Here is an 18899-nt window from a genome sequence, read left to right as displayed (position 1 = left end):
GAGAGTAAATGAAAAGAGTACCTATAATAACAATTAATATATGCTACGCAGTTGTCTAGTCTCGAGAGTTAAAATGTAATAAATTACTCTGTAATTTTTTTCCTTTTTAGGAAACTTGCAAGATTTCCATAATATGGAAGCAGTACAAATATTAATCACAGATTCTGAAATGATTAAGCAATATTAAAGTATTATTTGAAATATAACATGGTTCTCGCACAGATTTCTATTTAGAGGCTTTCCAAGTACTTACTACTAATTCTTTGTTTTTTAATGAATTTTATTCTAGTTACATACATAGCATACATATAAGTTTACCTAACGAAATTGGCCTAGAAGAAGAAAATGAAGTTTGATCGTTTATTTATACATGCTGCCATTGTTATAGTAACCATTTCGCTTTGTCGATCTCACCAAGGTTGAAATTGTAATGTACATGCAGTTCTTACATATGGACCATAATATAATGAATAACGGGCTGCTATTACCTAATGTAATATAGGTTATTTTAAGTTTCATTTGAATTTAAGTATTTTTTTGTTTAAAAATGGGAAATACAGAGAGTAACGTTACTAGTGGTGTGAAAAAGCAAGCCGGAACGTCTGAACAGAAAATTTATAAGCTTATTGATATTAAAGGTAAGACATTTTCACTATTGCAATATTCCTGATATTTTTTTTAATAATTGAATTGCAAACATAATTTATAGTAATATTTGACTACGACTTACGTGAACGGGGTTTTCGTCAATTAAATAAATTCTCAATTAATTGTTTTAAGCTGATTCAATTTTTAATGAACAAATATTAAAACAGATGATAATAATAATGTCCTCCAGACCGATTTCAGCCACGGCTACCAATCTCAATGAGAGATGCTAATTTCTACGCAAACAACTACGCAGGAGATCTTATAGTGCACAAGTGTGTGCGCAAACACAAGTGCACTCTCTATTCCGTAACTCTCATAATCCGATGGCAATCCGATACGACCGGAAAGAGTTCAGGTGCAGGACCAACGGCTTTACGTACTTTCCGAGGTACGGGAGCGTACACACTTCCAACTTCCAGACTCCGGGCTGCTACTGAGAATTTTCTGACAGAAAAACCCAATAACTTTTTATACGCCCGACCTGGGAATTAAACCCAGAACCTCCGGGTCTGCGGCCTTACATCAAGCCACTAGACCAACGAGGCAGTCCAAAACAGATAATGAAATGTATTAATGTTAATCAGGCGGAGGACTACTGGTTGATATGATGAAAAGGGCTGTACAGAACAAGCAATATGCGGAGATAGATCATGCGATAAAAACAAAAGTAGAACCATTTCTTTACAATAAAGGAAAAGGTCGCTATATACCTATATCGCATATTGTTTTGTTGAGAAATAAGGAACGACCGAGACATAAATTGGTAAGATTGCTATATAATATATCCATACATAAAAAGGTTTAGGGCTCTAATTTGCAAATAAACGCAAACCCAATTTTTTAAATATGAAAACTAGTATCTTCAGCGGTTAGGTATCACGTAAAACTTGTGAGTGACTGCAGTAAACGTATTTCTACAATTATCAAATTTGAACAAGCATTTAGTAGCATTGCCACCGATTATTACCGCTGGTGCAATTGGAAGTATAGAGTATTTATATTCTGTAACTGAATATATAAAGCAATATAAATTATGTACAAAAAACAGGCACATAAAAATAATTTAAATCTAAATAATAAAAAAGATACGCCAGATAAGAATAATTGAGTTTTTTCTCTTAGAACGAAATATATAATTATATGTATGATGAAAATTATTTTCTTTAGCTGCCTCCATTACGAGGTATGGAGAACCCGGATGAAGAGTTCGATGTAGAGAAAGACTGGCCAGTGGTTACTCAAGAAGAATATGATGCTAATCCATCAGGTTATAGAGAACTTTGCTGGGATCTTAAGGTGAAAATACAATTATGTTTTATTAATTTGCCTATTAATAAATTTAAATCACATGTCAATAACAATTTAATAAACGCCTTGTTTTATAATATTAATATTATACAATACAGATTATATAAATGACAAAGAAGCACGGTTTCTACATTTATTTATATCCAAGATACGCATTTTAATTATATTTGATTGTATCTATAATTAAAAAAGGTGAAAAACCTCGCAGGTTCTTCTTGTTAGAATTTACATTTCGAACCGGTAATAGTCTTTACATTTAATTCAATAATCTAACATGGCGATTTAAAAGTGCCCTTACTTGAATAAATAATTATTTATATTGCTTCAATAAAACGCCCATGTCATAACATTAAGCTCACGTCTGTTCAAAACTTGTTACTATATTTTTATTCTTCTTCAATTACGTAATGTTTTAGCATTATCACATCTCAATCCGAAAATAATGATATCTTAATTATTACATTAAACCAAAATCACGACTTGGTTTTTTTTATAGAATCGGTAGACGGACTAGCATATGGACCAACTGATGGTAAGTGGTCACCGACGCCCATAGACATTGACATTGTAAGAAATGTTAAGCATCGCTTACAGCGCCAATGCGGCACCAAGCTTGGGAACTAAGATGTTATGTCCCTTATACACTGGCGCACTCACCCTTCAATTTTGCACTATACATTAATCTTTTCGATTCTTATCAATGAAAGGGTTAATATCTGGAAATAATAAAAACTCTGTCTACATCAAAATCAATTGAAAACGCTTTTGTAACTATTCTGTTGTTTTTAAATTTGTTTGACGCTCGATATAGTTCATAATCGTAATACTTACTTGACAAAGCTTATTTATTTGTCGTTTTAAGAATTAGATAGGTAGGTGGCTCCGAATAACGATATACTTATATATCTTAACAAAATATCTCTGAATGAGTAGTTGCTAATTTAAATGTATGATATAATACTGTACGAGAACCTAACAAATTCATTTCAAAGCAACTCTATATACCAATATCGCGAATGAGAAATAAAAATATATAAAAGTCTTTATTGCACACAAAAAATATAAAAGGAAAATTATATATACATAAATCAATTAAGTTAGAGAGGTTCTAGAGAGAAAATAACGGTACACTTTGAAAAACTATACACATTGCAAGATCACATTTCAATAAGCAATGATGACATAGTAGTTCTTTTATTTACATTTTAATTAAAGTAAAGTTATTTTAATTAAATTAAAATATTCCAGGAGCGAGGTGCAGTGGGAGAGACAATACTTCATCTTTGCCTTTTAAACGCAACTTCTCTTTTAGCGGATTTGGCGAAGAGATTATTGCGTTTTTATCCGAAGTTGATCAATGATATTTACATGAGCGATGAATATTACGGTTAGTTACGTTTTTTATATTATTTAATCCATCATTTAATTATGCTAGATTTATGGGTAAGTGACCATTATTGATTAGTTATACTACCCCCAAATAGCTTACTTCATATGTCTGTGTGTTCGGTTTGAGGTTGGAGTATATGTAATATCTTAACTCACATGTCAATAATGGTACGAAATTGACGGTGTAAGGCTTAAATAATATTATTTACATAGTCATTGTTTTTATTCATTGTTGTGCGTTTGTAGTGATCGTTTACTAACAGCTAGCCATTTGATTGACAATAATTATTTCTTTATCCATTTGGTTTTTATGATAATTGATTATTTAATTAATCTATTAATGCAAATTATCTAAAGCATAACATAGGCTTACGTAAGCAAAAGCTTAAGACATCGCGGCTCTAAAAACAAATTACTAATTTAGAGTTTTATCATTTCGATAGATTAGAGATTTATCATTTCGATAGATTAGAGATATATCATTTGCCTCTAATTAACTACTTCGGTTTAAATGAAATTAGGCTTTTTCTCAAACTTATATTTTGTGTTTTAGGAAATGATGTACTTCTGCCAGATTTTTATCACGGCTGCCATTTTGAAACTCCGTTATTAAATTGTTTGTTAGCTTATTTTATTATAACCTCTTATCAATTGAAATAACTTAGTAACTTAGAACAGTAGCTGTGGATATAATAAAATATAGGAATACGCTAAAAAGTGTCAGGCGTATGGTAAGATTATAACATATGAGCATCTTATTGTACAGTCAGCGTCATATATAAAGATACAGATAACACTATTAAATATATAGAAACATCTAAAGTGATAATAACATTCATATAACCAAAGTCATCAAATTATTTAAGCCATCCATTTTGCCCAAATTATCGGAGCGAACATCGTTAATTAAATTACATAAGTCTTGTTTTTTACACTTCTTCTGTTATCTTACATATCTAGTCTGCTGTCATATATAATATATGACTGTGCTACGCCTTACATATTATTGTAGCTTAGCACTTTTGAGGTAGAGATTGCCAACCACATAATGAATTTAATAAAAATATTTAATTTTATCATATATATATATATAGTTATTGGATGTTTTGAGATTCTAAATGATTTGCAATAAAAGTGAGAGACGTGCGATAATATTAGCAATATAGCATGATATGTACATATATTAGTAGCTGAGCAGGTAGAAACCGATTTCTTATGGCGACACTATATCAGTTTTATGGATAATTTACTGGTTATCTCATCAGGTTGATAAAATTTATGGTGAGAAACTTTAAATGTGATTATGTTTTAAAAAAATATATATATATATATATATATATATATATATATATATATATATATATATATATATATATATATATATTTGACGTGCCTCTTTATTCTAGTGGATAGTTTATATACTTAGTTAAAGTTTTTTGTGTTGTAGCAGTCCTGAGGAAGTTGGGAGTTATATAGTTCCGTGCCTCAGAATGCACGTAAAGCGGTTTGTCCTGAGCCTGATGCTTTGCTCTCTCAGTGTGTGTACTATAATATATCTTTGTTGAGTCACTAGTGAGTAGATATAAAGCCCGAGCTTATGGGTTAAAATCCAAAAAAAAAATTATTGGGGTTTTCTCGAAAATGCTCAGTAGCAGCCCGTATAAAGAATGCAACTTTGTTTTCACGCACACTTGTGCATTGTTGTATAATATGTCCTGCGCAGTTGGCTAATCTTTATTGAGATTAGTCGCCATTGCCGAAATCGGTCAAGAGGACATCATATTTAAGTTCCGAATGATCAATGGAGGTATATTTCACCAGTCGAATATGTGAATCATTAGCATAGTTTAATTACACAACTTTCGGCAACATAGCCATGCATTTGAATAACGTTAACGTAATGCGATCTTTAAATAACTAAGGCCTACTTTTTTATTAATCGAATAAAATAAACTAATGTTATATATATATAATCACTAATATATTTTTAAATAAAAAACTCACATATATATATATATATATATATATATATATATATATATATATATATATTTATCAGATACTTTGTTTTAGTGTTGTATAAAATTATGCAGGAAAATATTAAGTTGAGGTTTATATGAAAACCAGGATTAATAAAATTTCTTAATAATGCTCAAAACAGTTTTATATAACTAAGGATTTTTTGTGTATAAAAAATTATGGATAAAAATGTAATTTCTAAGGCCGTGTGAGGCCCCAGTTGCTGCCAGACTCTTGGCAAAGTAAGATAACAAGCAATACATACATTTTATTTATATATATATATATTTATTAGGAAAGGTATTATTTAACAGTTCGGGTCGTGCTCGTATTTTTCTTGAGAATAATAAGAAAGGAAAATGAAACATAATTATACAAATAATTTAGTTACAATTATTCACATTTATTAAATTATATTTATTTATTTAAAAGTAAGTAATTTACAGCAAAACGGAAATTACATTTGTATTATAATAGTTTTATAATTCATTAATATTAAGTCTTAGAGTAGTACAATTTACATAAAAATAAAAATATTCGGAACGTGATTACGTCATTATTTATGCATGCTAACCGGTACCACGGTTCAAATCCACGCAACGAACTGTACGAACGACTAGTTTTGACGTTTTTTATTTATTTATAATCCACCTGCAACTTTATTTATGCAGCACGGTAGGAATAAGCTCTAAGCTTTTTCATTGAAGAAAGAAAATGCCTTTACACAGGCATTGATTACGGACACTTACTTTATTAGCGTGTGGTACATTCACGACTTTGATTTATTTATTTGACCTAGAAAATATAAATATTATTATAAACATATCTTTTACTCTATCAAATTAATGCTTTCACTCTTATTAATTTACTAAAGTACCGGATAACTTCAGTAATATGGAGTGGCGGTGATTTATTATTCAACGGCATATGATCACCTTACTTTACTTTATTTATTGATAACGTACCGTTAAAAATATTAATATTCCATTTCGTGATAACAGCATTAGCGTTATAATTATTCTCCCTAATTATTAACTTCTTCTTAACGCTGAAATACACTGATCTGTATTTTTTTTGGTTAATAATTGGTGCATGAAGGTTTTATTTTATTTTACTTGTTGTTTTTTTGTTTTTTTATATCTATAAATGTATTAATCTTAATATGAAGCTTATACTATTAAAAATTATAAAATAATATGTCCGCAACAATTATCTAGTCTAATATCTAAGTATTAAATATATACAAAATAAATTAGTTTTATTTACGGGAATTCGTTTTATTTAGTAGAATTGTTCACGAGTTTTCACGATCACGATTCAGAAGCGACAGAGCTCATTTCGCATTTATGATATTAAATATATATGGAAACCAAGCAATAAAATTATAACTTGAAAATTGGCGAACTACATTCGAAATTAAATAATTATAAATGCAACTGGCTACATTCGATATCTAGGTACGATATACATTCGTACTTTATTTTAATAAAATCAATATGTTTTCTTTTCTAAAATATAGAGACTTATAACGCCGTAAAATGTCTCAAGTTATATGCTTGATATCATGCTTGCGGTCTAATTTCTCTAAAGCTGTATTTATGTTTATTACATTTTCATTTTAATTAATAATAATAATAATATCATGGGACATTTTTCACACACGGCCATCTGATCCCAAATTAAGCTTGTACAAAGCTTGTGCTATGGAAACCAGACAACTGATATACTACATATACTACTTTTCTTTTGTAAATACATACTTATATAGATAATTACACCCAGACTCAGGACAAACAGACATGTTCATGCACACAAATGTCTGTCCTGGGTGGGAATCGAACCCACAACCTTCGGCGTGAAAGGCAAGTATCTACCAACCACGCCAACCGGCTCGTCAAATTGGTAATTTCATGCCGCTTAAAAATTTAATTATGATTAAAAAATGAAACAGAATAGCTGACGTTTACATTTTCAATTTATTGCCTTGTCAGAAATTAATTGTAAGGATAAATAAAGTAACGAAGTCTCTTATATTTCAACGCTGTCTCTAGGTTCATAGCCTAAACTTTGTAAGGAGAAAATGAAAATAGGGAGCAATAAAATACCTTTATATGACAACTAGATGTAATAATTGCAGGTGAAAGTGTCCTCCACATGACAATTGTTAATGAGGATCCGACGATGGTCAAGTTCCTGTTGGACGCTGGAGCGGACTATCATGAACGTTGTTTCGGTAATTTCATGTGTCCTGAAGATCAGAAGGCATCTAGAACAGATTCATTTGATCACGAATGGGTTAATGTACAGCCGGAAACTAATTATGATGGGTAAGTTTTGTAAAGGCGATAAATCCACCACGCTGCTCCAATGCGGGTTGTTAGAATACACATGTGGCAGAATTTCAGTGAAATTAGACACATGCAGGTTTCCTCACGATGTTTTCCTTCACCGTATAGCACGAGATTAATTATAATCACAGATTAAGCACATGATAAGATTCACGCGTTCTTACCACTGGCACATCTCGGCTATCGAGGCGCGGAAGTGTCGTAATAATTTCGGGAAGTTATTAAAATTATTTATAGAAATCCAAACTTTATTGATTTGATTAGGGAATTAGCCTTAGCCAGAAGACCAAAGTGGCGGTTATATACTTTTTTATTTGTATGATGATGCAGGGTAATAATAGTAATGGCAAGAGAAATATGAGGAATCAGATTTTCCAGTGACATAGTTTCCAGTGAATTCAATTTCAGAAATCATCTCATGATATCTCATGATATCTCATGATACATGGTATTTAGGCCTTTAGTAATTAATTTTCGTAAGATGTTTGATTTGGTCCGATAATTTAAACAATAAAATCATTAATTTACTATTGTTATATGTTGTAAGATACATTCACAATTAAACCAGATTTAATCAATACTACAACGTAGTATTAATATATATATATGTTTATCAAACTTTGTTTGTCAAAATATAATTCTCGAAGGTATTCGTAATTAGAGACCCAAATTCAATGGTATTTTAGTGAAATTGAACAAGCCGTTTATTCATGAGTACCGTATTTGGCGTTGATTGATTTGAGTTTTTATTGACATGAATTTCGAATAACATGATACTTTTATATATATTATTATTATTATTATATATATTATTATTTATTAATACAAATTAGGAAGTTCGTAAAATGTATAATAATATTGTACAAAAATTCGACTTTATTTAAATCAATCAACATGTTAATTTCTTATATTTATTTACTGTCTAATCGTATCGGCTTCGCACGGCAGATAAAGAGAAAAATGTATTTTGGATACGATTTGTGAAAAATCCGTTCTTATCGAGCATCTACGTCGGGGAAGGTGTAATTGTGACAAATTTCAAGTGAATCGGGCGGATAGTTTAGGAGATCTCGAAATACCATTCATCTATTTCGTCTATATATACATAGATTAAACCTTAAATATGTTTTTATACTATACATATATAACAGTAAACAGTAACAGCCTGTGAATGTCCCACTGCTGGGCTATTTTTACTAATATGATGATATTTTATACTAATATGATGCGAGGCTTAAGCTATAGAGGTGAAAGCATTGAATAGTTATGAATTCTTAAGTTTCTTTTTTTGAAAAATAATTCAATTTGAGAACGCCTCAACGAAATTGCCTCAGACATTTTTTCATTTGTAAAAATAAAGCAGACTAACAAAGGAATTATCCGATAGTATCTAGTTACAATCACCTGTATAGACGTTCGTACTGTATAAAATAATTACTATTCCTTCCATTGCAAGTGCGTGCCATGCCATGGGGGTGATGGTATCTGATGGCACTGGATCATTTGCATACACAGATGAGCATTACAAAAGTCTACTAGTATTATTGTATTTTTAATAATATAATTTTTATATAACTATCTTTATTACATTCTATAAATAAATGAATTTCGTAATCAAAAGCAATTACATTATTTGAGTATGTACTTGAATTTTCAACTGCGATTCAAGTTAAATAGCTTCATAAAATCGAATTTGTAATTCGGTTTGTCTGATTAAGGGCTTATAGTTTCATGATTATATCGTATGGATTTCTATAATAAATGAATATCCCGCAATTTAAGTTTATACTTACTTACAGTGTGTTTTTTAATTTGATCCTGCGACATGACCATTGAAAAGTGCTTATAAGAGCCTAAATGAATGAAGGATATTTTAAAATTTCGTAGATAGTACAATTTATAAAATAGTATAGTTGAATTATACCTAATTAGCTATATATTTTAGGTCGAGATATGAACAACGATTCCAAAAGTTAAATTATGTATTGTAAATATTTACAAATTTTTAAAATTATAATTATTTTACCTTTAAGAAAACGTAAAATGAACAATCTTTTGGTTCGTGTGGGTAAATTGAGTCAGTTTTTTTTTTATTAAAGTTTTATATATTTATATTTTGCCTTATTATATTAAATCCAGAATCTTCTCACGGTCGTTTATTAGGTACGTGTATTGGGGCGAATACCCATTAAGCTTCGCAGCCTGTCTCGGTCAGGAGGAATGCTATCGTCTAATCTTAGCACGAGGAGCGAATCCAGATAAGCAAGATACTAACGGCAACACAGTTCTCCACATGTTGATCATTTATGATAAAATAGTAAGGCGACATTTTATTAAATTATTACATATTATAAGAAACATAATATTGTTTAAGAAATATGATTCTAATTGCTTAGATGTTTGATGTTTTTTTTTAGCTTACACATTTTTTTTATTTTATCGTTTTATAAAACCTGTATTGGCGAGCGGGATTTCAATTTATATAAGTGTTATATTTATTGTTTCTTTTTATATACCTTTTAGATGACTTTATATCATATTTCATTCCTTTGGATTTTCAGTAAATTGATAAAACTTAGATGATTATGTTAATATTTAAGACAAAAAGAGTAGAAAGAAAAAACTTTTTTTAATTTATTTTAAACTCTTATTTATCTTTGACAAGAAAACAAATCGTACTGCCAAGAGTTTTTTGTATTATTATCTAAAGAACTTAAAGGATATTTATCTTATATCAGAGTACCTTTGACATGGCGTACGAAGTTGGAGCGTCCCTGAACATACGTAACGTCCAAAACCTAACGCCTCTTACATTAACCGCTAAATTGGCTCGTGTGGAACTTTTCTTCCACATATTGAACATCGAGAGAGAAATTTACTGGCAGATCGGAGCTACGACTTGCGCTGCGTATCCTTTGGGACAAGTCGATACTATTGATACGGAAACAGGATTAATAAGTAAAGATTCAGCATTGAATTTAGTTGTATTTGGCGTAAGTATTATTTACTTGTTTTCATATATTAAGCTAAATTCTTGTAAATTTATCATTGTATGAATTAATAGTATAGTAATATTATTCTATATCTATATAAGGGTGTATTTATAGATATATAATATTATATCATGTATATGTAGATTCTGTATGGAATGGCATAGAAATCAAGATACGGCTGTACTTTATAATATTTATTTATTTTTCTCTGTATTGTTGACCACATTACATAATATAAATAAGACAAAAGAAAGAAACACAAAAATATGTGCATCACAAAATTTAGCTTATTAATTACTAGCGATTTCTTTCAGACAAATTTTGAGTTATGACATTTGTAAATTTAGATTAGGGTGGGTGGTGTGTTTATTTATGCCTACACCTACATAGTAATAATAATATAACAATACGTAAACACTACACATGTTATAAAATAAAATATAAATATGCTAGAATATTATTCTGTCATTATATTTTTTACTTTTATTAATACTGATGGATTTTTTGTCAGAGCGCTTTTATCAGATATTCGAAACCTATTAATATCAGTATCTTGGCGTTGCAATGCTTCCTTAATGTGTATTTAAAAGAAACAACCGTTATACACATGTACTGTCTATTTTGCGTTTTTGGTAATAGCTGTATCCTTCATGCAGTTACCTATACAAAGTTCCAACTTAATAGAATAAACTATACGTGAATGCTTTGGATAAGAACAGCAACAATTCAAACATCGAATTAGTAATTATCGTATTCCTATATAATATATTATCCTTTGTCAGTAGTTTGCATCAAAATTGCGTCAAAGGTAGGCAAATTAAATTCAACAGAAAACAATAGTACAACCAATGTTACAAATTTGTACGAAACCACCCAATTTGTCAACCAACTATTGATTTAACAAGTGAATTATTGACAAGTCCTCCTCCAGACCGATTTCGGCCACGGCGGCCAATCTCAAGATAGATTAACCAATTGCGTAGGACATATTATAGTGCACAAGTGTGTACACAAACACAGGTGCACTCTCTGTTCCCTAACTCTCATTATCCAATGAGACCGGAAAGATTTCAGGCGTTCTTTATTGGTAACAGCCTATGAATGTCCCACTGCTGGGCTAAGGCCTCCTCTCCCTTTTTAAGAAGAAGGTTTGGAGCTTCTTCCACCACGCTGCTCTAATGCGGGTTGGTGGAATACACATGTGGCAGAATTTCAGTGAAATAAGACACATGCAGGTTTCCTTACGACGTTTTCCTTCACCAAAAAGTACGAAATGAATTATAATTACAAATTATTATAATATTTATATTTATTATTGACAAGATAATTGTTGGTATTCCACAGGAAAAGGACGAGCATTTAGAACTATTAGAGGGGATGTTGATAGACCTGTTGAAGACTAAATGGAACACATTCGTCAAGTTTCGCTTCTACCGTCAATTCATTTCATTTTCCTTTTACTTTGTAATTTCCCTCATATGTTTCACGTTACGACCGGGGCCGCCGGATAGAGCCCTTAACGCGACTGTCGTTAATACAACTATGGGGCCAGTGAACGATACGGAGCTGGTGTCTGATGTTGGTAAGCTTACAATATAATATTTAGTGAAAATTAACTCCAGCGTGTAATTTTGTTTTTTGATAGTTTTATAACAATGCCATAATTATACCAAGCCAACAAATTTCCCGTGGATAAACAACTACATGTACAAATTATTTACTTTGTACTCAGCTAAGTATAAACGAGTAAATATAAAAAATAATAGCTCATTGGAAGGGATTCCTTTAAATAATATCAAATTAATAAAACAATAGCAATATTTTGTATGTGATTCATTTACTCATTGTCACATGAATGATTTACTGGACAAAATGCTTAAGGAACACTCTAATCCTAGCTCGGGTATCGTTGTATTACCGGATTAAACAAATAATTAAACAATACGTTCTTATGTAAATTAGAATTGATAAAAATTCGAGTATGAAACAAAAATTAATAATTAATATTTATCTACTAAATTATTCTAAACTAAAAATATCATTTCAGAAAATTGTACTTTACCGCAGGCTGGTATAGAATTCGATCCAGGAGCTGTTGAAGTATTCAATGGGTCGAAGCCTGGCATTCAATGCGGGCGATTCAAGAGTCACCCAAAGGAAAAGGAGAAACGTAAGGAAAAATCATTGTTATAATATAAACTAATAATTTATTTGCCTTTCTATGTCGTTTCCTTATGATCCTTTAGCACCAAGCACGAGATGAACAATAAAAACAAATTAAGGACGTGAAAACTATTTAAAAAAAAAACTGTTTGCCCGGATTTGAATCCAAAATATTCGGTTAAGATTATGGTAATCTTGACCATATCGGTAATAATAAATAAATATATAATTAAAGATTATTTCTTTACTAGCTACTAAGGCTCCTAGAGAGAATGATATGGAAGGCTGGTGGGAGGATTTAACTGAAGAGTGTAGATTGATGAATTTTGATACTTGGCATGCAAAAGTAAGTACAGTAAGCTATACATTACACTAATTATGTATTTCCTCCGCTGTTACTTTGATGATATCCAATGGTGAATATAACAAAGTGCGTCAATTGTCTCTGAGAGATTTGTTTTTAAGCCATAAAAGCCTTTGTAAAAATGATTTATTACATATTATTAAATAGGGTAATTATCATAAAAATCTTTCAATTTTATTTATTGATATATATATATATCAATATTTAAATATTAATATCAATATTATATATCAATATTTAATAATATATATATATATATATATATATATATATATTATATATATATATATATATATATATATATCAATAAATAAAATTGTAAGAGTAATTTCTTAATTAATTTCTTTCATTACTTTTAAAGGACCAATTTGTATTGGCTTTATGTAAGGAATGAGTGATTGTGATAGAGATACTCATAGACATACAGACCACCAGTAAGACTGCTTATTTTTTATAGTTGCGCATTAGTGCTGAGCTAATGTTGTGGGTTGGTGCTCTAGCATATATAGCGGCAGCATTACGGGAAGCAAGGTTTTTGGGAATAAAAATGTTTATTGAGAATTTGAGCACTGTTCCTTCAAGGTAAGATAATAAATAAAAAAGTCATATTATTGTAAATTTTAAAAACATAATATTCCGCCATTTTTGGTCGTAGCTTGAAGTTATATAGTATATAAATTATCTCAGTAAATGGGAATAATAATCCTAACAATAACAAACTCTTCATCTTTATAATATTCGTACAGATATATTTTTCTCGTAACATATAACGTTGACTGAAAGAAAACACAATCAATTTTATTTAATATTTAAATTCTGTATAATAGTGTATTAGCTTGTAATATTATATGCACAGGTAGATTACAATGTTTAAAACAAATGTTTTCTAAGTCCTTATATATTTTATTTGAAATGGCAAGGATTTTTAAATATAAAATTGACGTGAATAATCACAGTGAAAAATAAACCTGGAATTCAGAGAGCATACCTTTGAAAGACGGGGTGCCAAAGCTTAGGAATGCTTGGCCGCGTTCCTAATATGATGGAATGGGATGAAATAGTTTACAAAAGTTTTGATTTCAATCTGTATAACTCTTGAAGGTCCTGCTGTGTTGTGTTGCATGTACACTGGACCATATCCTATCTGTAATGTGTGCTGTTTTAAATTGTTTCTGTTATTTTAATCTTAATTTTAATGTATAGGTATTTAGGTATGATTTTTTTGTGCTTGTAAGGATGGCTAAGTCAAATATATATTGAAACTTTTAAGCATTTTCGATAGTTAGTATTATTTCGAATTTCTACATCCACGCATACTTAAAGGAATCTTGTATATCTAACATGATTAAAGTTAGTTCTTTATAAAGAATAATACCAAACTTAATGATATATACAACATTTATGAAAAAAAACTATGTACATCTGTCCTCGATCTGTTTGACTAGTTATCTATTTCATTAAATATATAACAGTATAACAGCTGTATAGACGGCTAATTAGACGCTAAAAACATTTAGTATAATATTATTCAAAGCACACAAAACCGTATAGGCTGAGGTCTTGGGTCAATTTTACATAATCGTGAATATTTTAAATATATCTTACGTTATTATTATAATTAATCCATAACTTTTAAGACATCAAATATATTACACGTAAGCCCTTGACATATTACCTACTTTAATGTGCCAATCACATTATCACTCATTTTATACATTTTAACCGTTAACAATTTGTTAATTAATGATGATATAATTTTAAATAAAATTTCATCCACTGATTGTCATTTTTACTAATTTAACTTATGATACGAATAGATGTCGAAACTAAAAATACCTGTTTCTTGAGATGCGCGGAATCTCTATCTTTGCAGAAATAAGATCTCGACGCTGAATCGTATAGCGCTTGGAATGGTAATATAAGTTTTTGTGTCATATTTACTGATTGATGTGAAATTTATTATCACATTTGTAATAAAAAAAATTACGAGAGAACAAGGAAAGTAAATTTACATCAACAACCTTCTGCTGGACAAAGGCCTCCCCTCTTAAGTAGATGGTTATAGAGTTTATTATATAAAGCTGTTCCACTGTGGCTTTGCTTATAGAATTTTCTCTGACACGTACTACAGATTTCTGCCCTTGTGCAACACGTATTATAAGTACGAATAAAACACCTGAAAATTTGAGCTTGGCTTGCAATTTTTAGATATTATCCTCATGTTTTTTCTTTGGGCTATTTTAGCTTATAGAAAAATGTATATATGTTTATTTCAAAAATACATATTTGAACATGATATTGTCGATCTACTACTATATAAGACTCAGTATACAATAACATAGTCATAAAATAAAATTAAGTTCAGGTACTAGCTAACCTAGTTGGGATATAAAAATAACCAGTGTTAAGGAAAATTATCTCCTGTAATATAATGGAATATATATGTCACAGCTGAAGTTTACGCATGTCAAGAGAAATACTCGGTTTAATAATCTACTATAAATAAATTGTTGAAACATTTCTCCTAAAATAAAACTCTTTAATAAAAGTATCTCTCTCATCTGCTAGTAGTCCTCTGAAGTACAGTTTATGTTTAAACGGGACGCATCTACCCAAGAGATTCATTCACGAGAAAAGTTATTGCCCTCAGCGCTGTTCACCAGCCCCTTGACTCTTGTTATACAGATTAATGATAGTGTGTAAGGAAGTTCCTGCATAGAATCTTAAGTAACCATACCATATAGTATCCTTAACATTTGACACAATTAATTTTAACTAGTATAAATCTGTATTTGTCTATTACTTCAAACACACTTGGACTTTTTATTGAAACACTAAACAATAAAATCACCTTGTATTTGCAACCAATAATAACCAATATAAGATGAGCGCTAAATTCAATGATATCGATATTAATGAGGTGTCAGTTTGGAATGACATTAAATATCAAACAGGCGAAACTGTAATAGACCACAAAGTTCATACTTATTTATATTGTGAATGTGAACATTGTTAGTTTGTTGTGTGTAGTTTCATACAGCAACGAAGCCACCAATATATGTGATTTTCTGTATAGATATATTCGCAGTTTATGGGACAAAGAATGACACACTTTTATCTCGGAAATATTCACAAAAGCAAACCCGGTGTCTAGTTTGTTATAACTTCGATCATACTTTATAAGCTTATTAAAAGTTTGAAATTGTCATTTCATATATGAATATAAAATAATGAACAATATTTGTTAAGTTATTTTGCAATTGTTTCGGCTACCTCTTATATATATCTAAAACTAAATGACCCTATTACTTAGTATTCTTGTTAAATAACTTGTAGCTGTGTGTCAAGTTGATGAATATGTATATTTTTTCCAGAGTGATGTTTCTATTTTCATGTCTACTAATGGTTTTTCTTCCAACATTACGTCTGTGGTGCGCCGATGAGGAAGAGGATCATCTCGCTGTCATAATTATGTTAACAACTGCTCCTTACTTCTTGTTCTTCTGTCGGTTAGCCTGATTTTTTACTTATTTTATTTGTTTTCAGAAACGCTGACCAACCGAACTAACTGATTTTGACTTGACCAAATCGAATTAATTGTTTTTATCTAAGCGTTAATTGGCTCTTTTACTCCGTCCAATTTATGCAATAATTGTTGAGCAATAATTATTGAGAAGCAAGTTAGTCATTAATAAGATAATCAATTAATTTAAAGATGAATAAAAAGTATATAAAATATTATTTTAATACAATAAATCTTTGCATTCTTCTCATATGTACTGGAATCATCATTTGATACTCCTCAGTAACGATAATTAAATGTTTTTTATTAATTCTTACGTACACAAATTGACAATGCTTTCTTGATTGTCTTTTAAGATTTATTTTGCAAGAATGATTAAAACTTCTCAAAAAAAGTCGATTGTTATATGATATAACGATTACGTATTAGGACAATACTAATTAGTTAATACTAGAGATGTCAAAAGTAAAATAAAAAATTATAATTTGAATTTTATCAACGGCCCTTAAGTTGGAAGTTAGAGAAAAGTAATTACGTGATATTTTGTGTTACTCTGCGGGAAAGTTGACGGTTGGGAGATAAATTTTGTCTTGCGAAACTGATTCGGATTAAAGATTCTACTGATTCGGAAGTAAGCCCGTCAATCCGCTTTTTGATGAGTAAAGTGTGTTAAACTTAATATTGTTTTTTATTAGTTTAGCATTTGACCGGCAGTCGGTCATTTACAGATTTTAATTTTTTGTCATTAATTCAGTTTCTTGCCGCTTCATCTCGTTAGAATCTTTATTCCGAACCGGTGGTAGCTTTACATTACAAATTAACCTTGTAAAATGAGCAGAATTATTCAGATTAGTTATATATATTAAAATTAATGTAATACAAATTAATATTTAGTAATACGTATTTTATTATTCATACTCAAAAAGGGGCTTCAAAACGGTTGGTCCGTTCGTAGTCATGATCTATAGAATGGTGATGGGTGACCTTTTACGCTTTGTCTGCATATATCTTGTCTTCGTTATGGGATTTTCCCAAGGTAACTGTTTTTTACTACCTTAATTTATATTCAGTACGATTTTTTTTTACTAAAACCTTAACATACGTTATTAAAAAGTTTATGTCTTTAATATTATACTATGACTTTTTTTACGAGATAATATACAAGGCTTTACATTTTTACGATGCTGTTCAAATATTCTATTTTTTTCAGCATATTACGTGATATTCTTATCATTCGATAACCCTAATACGCCTGAAGGTGTAGACGACTCGGTGTCAAACCCCATGCCCTCGCCCATGGAGAGCATCATGGCGATGTTCCTTATGTCACTCACTTCCTTCTCGGACTATTACGGTGCTTTTGATAGAACGGACCACGAAATTGCCGCAAAGGTTAATAGTGTATATTAATATCTATCAGTTTGGTTTGTCCTTAGCCATTGTTAGACAGTTACACATCTATTTTTTTTATAGAATAGAAAGCCGGACGAGAACATGGGCCACCTGATGGTAAGTGGTCACTAACGCCCGTAGACATCGCCAATGCGCCACCGACCTTGGGAACTAAGATTTTATGTCCCTTGTGCGCGTAATTTCACTGGCTCACTTACCCTTCAAACCAGAACACAAGAATACCAAGTACTGCTGTTTTGCGGTTGAATATCTGATGAGTGGGTGGTACCTACCCAGACGAGCTTAAGCCACACAAATCCCTACCACCAGTAAAATCTTCAATATAATTTTAATTTGTAAGTTCATTTCACATTTATTTACATTGCCAATTGAAATACAAAGAGTAACCAGACTCGAGTGGTGGTGGTAAAGTAGATCTCTTCTATAAGCATAGTACCCGTACTATCCTCGAGGTTCTGTCAATTAAGGTTTTTTTACGTACGTATGTAATACGAATAGGATATCGACATGCTATGCTAATTATAAATTATTATTGGTGTATAATAATCACTTGTTTGATAATTTCTTTCGGAGTTTCCCTTATTTATTTTTAATCCTTGCTAATGTTATGGGTATTTTTCCAGCTTCTTTTCGTAATCTACATGATAATAGTGGCAATATTGCTCGTGAACATGTTGATCGCCATGATGGGTAACACGTACCAGAAGATAGCGGAGACCCGCAACGAA

General features: G+C 30.5%; 2 protein-coding genes across 2 annotated transcripts in view; one reads left to right on the top strand and one right to left on the bottom strand.

Moving 5' to 3' along the window:
- Positions 1-457: 457 nt before the first annotated feature.
- Positions 458-18899, top strand: part of LOC126774945 (transient receptor potential cation channel subfamily V member 5) — a 19569-nt gene continuing 1127 nt past the window's right edge. Inside the window, exons 1-15 of the mRNA XM_050496621.1 lie at positions 458-638; positions 1236-1414; positions 1819-1947; positions 3208-3346; positions 7505-7694; positions 9879-10032; positions 10454-10708; positions 12053-12290; positions 12756-12878; positions 13123-13217; positions 13693-13817; positions 16610-16744; positions 17685-17794; positions 17969-18150; positions 18795-18899. The exon at positions 18795-18899 is cut by the window's right edge and continues 138 nt beyond it. Of these exons, the coding sequence (XP_050352578.1) occupies positions 548-638; positions 1236-1414; positions 1819-1947; positions 3208-3346; positions 7505-7694; positions 9879-10032; positions 10454-10708; positions 12053-12290; positions 12756-12878; positions 13123-13217; positions 13693-13817; positions 16610-16744; positions 17685-17794; positions 17969-18150; positions 18795-18899 (2250 nt within the window). The 5' untranslated portion in view covers positions 458-547. The remainder of the gene's footprint in view (positions 639-1235; positions 1415-1818; positions 1948-3207; positions 3347-7504; positions 7695-9878; positions 10033-10453; positions 10709-12052; positions 12291-12755; positions 12879-13122; positions 13218-13692; positions 13818-16609; positions 16745-17684; positions 17795-17968; positions 18151-18794) is intronic.
- LOC126773796 (uncharacterized) overlaps positions 14277-18899 on the bottom strand; it is an 18503-nt gene continuing 13880 nt past the window's right edge. Inside the window, exon 11 of the mRNA XM_050494984.1 lies at positions 14277-14379. The gene's annotated coding sequence lies outside the window, so the exon portion shown is untranslated. The remainder of the gene's footprint in view (positions 14380-18899) is intronic.

Source organism: Nymphalis io, chromosome 2 (genome assembly GCF_905147045.1).
Source record: "Nymphalis io chromosome 2, ilAglIoxx1.1, whole genome shotgun sequence".
In the NCBI taxonomy this organism is placed as follows: Eukaryota; Metazoa; Arthropoda; class Insecta; order Lepidoptera; family Nymphalidae; genus Nymphalis; species Nymphalis io.
The sequence above is the reverse complement of the archived record's forward strand: the minus strand, read 5'-3'. Positions and strand labels throughout refer to the sequence as shown.